The sequence below is a fragment of the Lathyrus oleraceus genome, chromosome 4, assembly GCF_024323335.1.
Source record: "Lathyrus oleraceus cultivar Zhongwan6 chromosome 4, CAAS_Psat_ZW6_1.0, whole genome shotgun sequence".
Lineage (NCBI taxonomy): Eukaryota > Viridiplantae > Streptophyta > Magnoliopsida > Fabales > Fabaceae > Lathyrus > Lathyrus oleraceus.
This window is the reverse complement of record NC_066582.1, coordinates 96156237-96161967: the sequence shown is the minus strand read 5'-3', so window position 1 is coordinate 96161967 and position 5731 is coordinate 96156237. Positions and strand designations below refer to the sequence as shown.

Below are 5731 nucleotides of genomic sequence, written 5' to 3'. Positions count from 1 at the left end.
GACACATATTATTACATATGGTTCAAATATTTTCCACAAAAATCAAGTCCTAAAAATGCATTTTATAGTTTTAATTTTAGTCCCTATAAATTAGGGTTTCAGAAGAGGAAACATTTGTGAGTTATGTGGGAGATGAGAGGCGATTGCGAGGAAGACGAGGTATGTGGGCGGAGAAAGTGGTAGACAAATCAAAGACGTGTTTGAGCAAGATGATCGATCCAATAAGGTATGATTTTTACTCTAAACTTTCATTACGGAGGGAAATTTGTTAAGGGCAATGTAATATATTACCTAGGCGGGCATGAACATACAATAGAGATTGATCTTGATAAATGAAGCTTCTCTGAAGCTACTAGTATTGTGAAAGACCTTTGTCAGCTTAAGTATTCAGAATATTGGTTATGATGGTATAACAATGAATCAGACAAACACAATAGAATGGTTAGTGATAGTGATGCTAACGAGGTTTATAAATTTGTTATTGAATTGAAATGTGTAGTGGACATATATGTTGAGCATAAGGTAGTTGATGATGGTGTTGTTAATATTTAGGGAAAAGATGGTGTTAATGATGATGGTGTTAATGTTAATATTGAGGATTATTGTGTTGTTGTTGATGATGATGGTGTTGTTAATGTTGATGATGATGTTTATGTTGAGCATGATTGTGGTGTTAATGATGAAGGTGTTGTTAGTATTAAAGAAGATGAACATGATGATAGTGATTTCAGTGGTGACTTTGAAGCTACTGGTATATCATTTGATGAGAGTGGGGATGAGAGGGATCTTGAGTTGGATGATGGATTTGATTTAATTGATAAAAAATCGGAGGGGAAAAACAAATAGCAAGGAATCACAAGAATACTCCAAAGAAATTAAGATATGGTGATAATATTGTAGGTTCATCTAGTGTTATTAATGATGAGATGTACATTAATTATACTAGTGATGATGAGCTTGGTAGCAATGATCCCGATGCTTGAGATTAAGAGAGTGGACCAAAGTATCCTAGGTTTAATATGGAGGAGTTGGACAAGAATTACAAGTTCAGAGTGGGACCGGAGTTTGTATCACTTGATGAATTTAAGGAGGGAATTATATAATGATTAGTATTAAATGGGAGAGAGATAAAACATGTGAACAATGATAAAGTTAGAGTAAGGGTAGTTTGCAAGGGAAAATATGGATTTTTGGCACTTGTTAGTAAGATTGAGAATAAGCACACGTATAAAATGAAGAGATGGGTTGGTGCTCACACGTGTCATAGAGTATTGAATAACAGTTCATCCAATTCCAAGTGGATTGCTAAGATTGTGGCAGCTAGGATGACATCTTCTGATGTAATCAAGATTCATGATATTGTTGTTGACATTAAGAGTATTTACTTTGTTGGTATAACTATGAATAGAGCATGGAAGACAAAGCAAATTTCAAAAGCTTTGGTTGAAAGTGATGCAACCAAACAATATACCTTGTTATGCAGATACTCTGTAGAATTAAGGAGGGTAAATTCATGGAACAATTGCAAAATTAATGTGATAAGGGTTGGAGCAATAATACAACCAAGGTTTGAGAGTTTTTACTTTTTCTTCAATGGACTTAAGGGATTCACCATATCTTGCAGACCATTCATTGGTGTTGATGAATGTCATCTTAAGAAAAAATATGGAGGGATCTTGCTTATTGATGTTGGGAGAGATCCCAATGACCAATATTATCCCCTAGCTTTTGGTGTTTGTGAAACTGAAACAAAGAAGTCATTGAGGTGGTTCCCTACTTTGCTTTTGGAGGACATTGGCCAAGAAAAAAGATGGGTATTCATATTTGACCATAAAAGGTACATTTCATTATTGGTTTTTTGTTGGTTTTCATCCCTTATACATATTTTACTGTTGGATTTCATCCCTTATACATGTTTGACTTTTGGCTTTTCATCCCACATGTTTAAATTTTTGATATCATCCCTGATACATGTTTGAATTTTGGATTTCATCCCTGATACATATTTCTTCTGGATTGAAATTGAATTTGCAGGGTTTAATCCTTGTGTTTGAAGAAATGTTTGAGAGAGTGGAGCACATACTATGTCTTAGGCATTTATATGCAAATTTTAAAAGAAGTTTGGAGGAGGCATACAGATTAAGGTCTTGATGATGGAAGCAACAAAGATAACATATATTCAAGCATGGGAAGCTAAGATGAAAGAACCGAAGGGGATTAATGTGAAGTCTTGAGAGTAGCTTGCCAAAATACCTACCAAATCATGGTGTAAGCATGTATTTTCTTTGTATCCCAAATATGATGTTCTTATGAATAATGTATCTGAAGCATTTAATATCACAATATTAGTGGGTAGGGATAAAAAATCTTAACCATGTGTGAATGGATAATAAACTATATCATGAATAGGAATTCTAGCTTAAGAGAAAGAGTTGATAGGTGGAAACATAGGATAATGCGTATACCAAGACTTAAGTTAGATAAAGAAGTAGAACTTGATGGGAATTGGATTCCAAATTGGTTTGGTGAGACAATATGGAAAGTTGAACGTTTTCATACTAGACATAGTTTCATAGTGGACATTTCAACAAGAACTTGCACCTGTAATTTTTGGGAATTAATAAGCATACCTTGTAGACATGCATTATCTGCATTAGGTTTTAGGAACCAATACCCTGAAGACTTTGTGGATGATTACTATTTCAAAGAAACCTATGTGACCTTCTATGATTTTAATATAAGCCAAATTAATGGACAAGACATGTGGCCAGAGGTTAACATTGAAGAAATGCTACCTCCAACATACAAAAAAGGACTTGGAATGCCAAAGAAATTGAGGAGGAGGGAACATGATGAAGGCCCTAACAAGGGAAGGACACAAACAAGTTATTGTTTCATAAATTATGGTATACATGGCAATAATGCAAGAAGTTGTACTAGTCTTGTGGTTGACCCTGAAGCTCAAAAAAGAAAGGTATTTACTTATCTCCATGCTTTGTATTAGTGTTAATGCCATTGTGTAATATTAATTCCATGATTTATATGTGTAGAGAAAACCAAAGAAAAATGAAACAATTGTTGCATCTCTAAGTACAATATAAGAACAAATCCAACCTCAAATTGGAGTTGCATATGGAAATACAACACAAGAACAAACCTAACCTCAAATTGGAGTTGGAGCTGGAAATACAACACAAGAACAACACCCTATTGAATGCCAAACTGAAGTTAATCCTGAATTTAAAACGCTTGTTGCAAATCTTGTTGTAGCGTTTGAGGCAACACAACCTCAACCAAATGTAAATGATGTTACTTCCTAAACTACATTTATTCTCAATGTTGAAAATGCATTTATTCTAAATGCTTAAGCTGCACATGAATCTGGTATAAGTGGTTTACAATTAGATTATATTTTGTCTGCACATGTTCCAAATGTTGAACATGTTACTCAACTAGTTGTATCTGCAACTTCAAACAATCCTAAACTAGTTGAGTTACTTAAACTAATTCAATTCTAATGTTTGTGTTATGAATGTATCTTTGTAGAAAAACCAAGCCAAGCAAAACGTGGCAAGGAAATCGGAGTTGAGGAGAAGTGATAAAAACAAGGGTTCTTAAATGCAAAAAGCTCAAGGGAGAAGGAAGTGATTGAACACAACCAATGAAATTGTAGACATTAGTGAACTTTCATATGGTTTAGTCTTGAGAAGGAAATTGCATGATATATTTCTGTTATGCCTTTTTTTTAGCTTTATGTATTTTGGTTATGTTGTACTTCAAGTCATGAACAATTTGGAGACATGACCTTGTTATGTATTTTGGTTATGATGTACTTTAAGTTATGTGTTTTGGATACTATCATACCCTAATTTTACCCCAAGCCATTCATTCATCAAAAACATTTGCAGTAGTTCAATAAAAGTCGACATTCAATCAACTTTCAATTTTTTAAAATTAAAAATTTATTTAATTGCATTTCATGCATTTTCATCGCATCGTGCATCTTTTTAAGTCGACCTAAGGTCATCATAATAAAATTTCGGTTCTATAAGCAGATTAGTAAGAGCGATTTGACATAGTGCGTGAGACTAGCGAGTGAAATATTTCAAGTTTTGATCATTACGTGGTTTTTTTACATATCTACGTTGCACGTAGGTCGTATTGGTTTGCTCGCTTTATTTTGTCGACGCTGTTTGCGGTCGCATTTTGATCAGTCAGAGTCTGTTTATCCGGATATTTTTAATTGTAATTTTGGTCATTTCCTGTCTCCTTTATGAAACTTTGTCGCGCATATATCACTTTGATACGTTCATTCTATTTTTCTGGTCATGCAGGCACTCAAATTTTATTCATGTCGTTTCATTTTGGTTTCTTTTTTATTAAAAAAATCAAAGCAAAATAGTTTACGTGTATTATATTTTTTCATATTTTCATTTCTTTTTTATCAATTAAATCAAGGGTATTATTTTCATTTTGAATTAATTCGAAACCCTATTTTTTTTATATAAATAAAAGTGACAATTAGAATAAGTTAAACAACAGATACACAATAACCAACCCAGTAATCAATCCCACGTTTTCACGTTTCCACTCTCTGAACCAATCTTATATCCCACAAATGTCTCTCCTCTCTTGACCAATACATCCGCGGCGGATCCCACTCCCTATGGCTCTCTTTTTTCACTAACCCTCACTTTGAAAATCAAGAAAAATGATAGAAAAAAAGGTCGATAAGGGAAGAAAAGAAAACGTGTGATATGCGTATGGAAACATGATGCATTCATTTCTTCCTACCAAGTAACCAATACTCTCTCTTGCTTTTCCTCCATATGAAGGCCAAGTATATACTTCTTCATCACTTCTTAAAATAATATTCCACTCAAACAAATCATACCACATACATACATTCTTCTTCCTACTCATTCTTTATCTGAAAATATAACAAGTTTCCATCCATACTACATTATCTCCTTTTTCCACTAACCAAACAAATCACACCATACTCTATAATCTCCATTTCTATCCTTTTTTTCAACCACACAAACCTCCAAACTCTTACATACCAAACCTTCATGAAACCAACACCATCCTTCCACCATTTCAAAACAACCAATTCATCATATTAACACCATTTTTCATTACATAAAAATATCAAACAATAACAACAACCATAGCATTATCACCTTAACCTCACATCTCAACAAACACAAACATGTCCTCTTATATCTACTCATTATAAACAAAACACAACCCTTACTATCCATCTTCTATTTATCCTTACATTCTCTTTTCATGCTTTCAATAGAAAAGAAAACAAGGAGTAACAAAAGAAGTGACAAGCTTGAAGAGAACTTGGTTTTCCTCATTCTCATAAAGCACACAACATCACATGAAACAACTCACACATAATCTTTCATCAACAACTATTATTCATTTTCATCAACTACACTAACTACACATACTTCCTCCATCCATACGCCATAACCGCACTGGTGACTACCATGACCTCCTTCCATTCAAATCGCTCCTCCGTGAAACCGTAGAACCATGCAATCACCGTCAATGTCACCTGCAACATCACCTCCAAACCAACTACTATCAAAGCACTTTTCTGCCACTGATGGCCGGCTAACCGCCCCCCTGTGATGAAGCAGAATTGTGTAGAGAGAGAGAGAGATAGAGAGAGAGAGTATTGACCGGGGGGGGGGGGGGGGGGGGGGAGTTTTTTCTG

The 5731-nt window shown here is 34.4% G+C and overlaps 1 protein-coding gene across 1 annotated transcript; it reads left to right on the top strand.

The window, feature by feature from the left end:
* The first annotated feature begins 1232 nt into the window (after positions 1 to 1232).
* LOC127136169 (uncharacterized) lies at positions 1233 to 3518 on the top strand. Its single transcript, XM_051062762.1, has 4 exons — positions 1233 to 1837; positions 2410 to 2974; positions 3051 to 3090; positions 3370 to 3518. Exons 1-4 carry the CDS (start codon positions 1233 to 1235, stop codon positions 3516 to 3518), a joined length of 1359 nt encoding a protein of 452 aa, XP_050918719.1.
* The last annotated feature ends 2213 nt before the right edge of the window (positions 3519 to 5731 follow it).

Excerpts from the sequence above, each read along its gene's own strand:
- LOC127136169 (XM_051062762.1), top strand. The coding sequence starts at position 1,233 with ATGAAGAGATGGGTTGGTGCTCACACGTGTCATAGAGTATTGAATAAC. Across the intron at positions 1,838-2,409 it reads TTCATATTTGACCATAAAAG|GAATTCTAGCTTAAGAGAAA; the intron begins GTACATTTCATT and ends TATCATGAATAG. Across the intron at positions 2,975-3,050 it reads CTGAAGCTCAAAAAAGAAAG|AGAAAACCAAAGAAAAATGA; the intron begins GTATTTACTTAT and ends TTATATGTGTAG.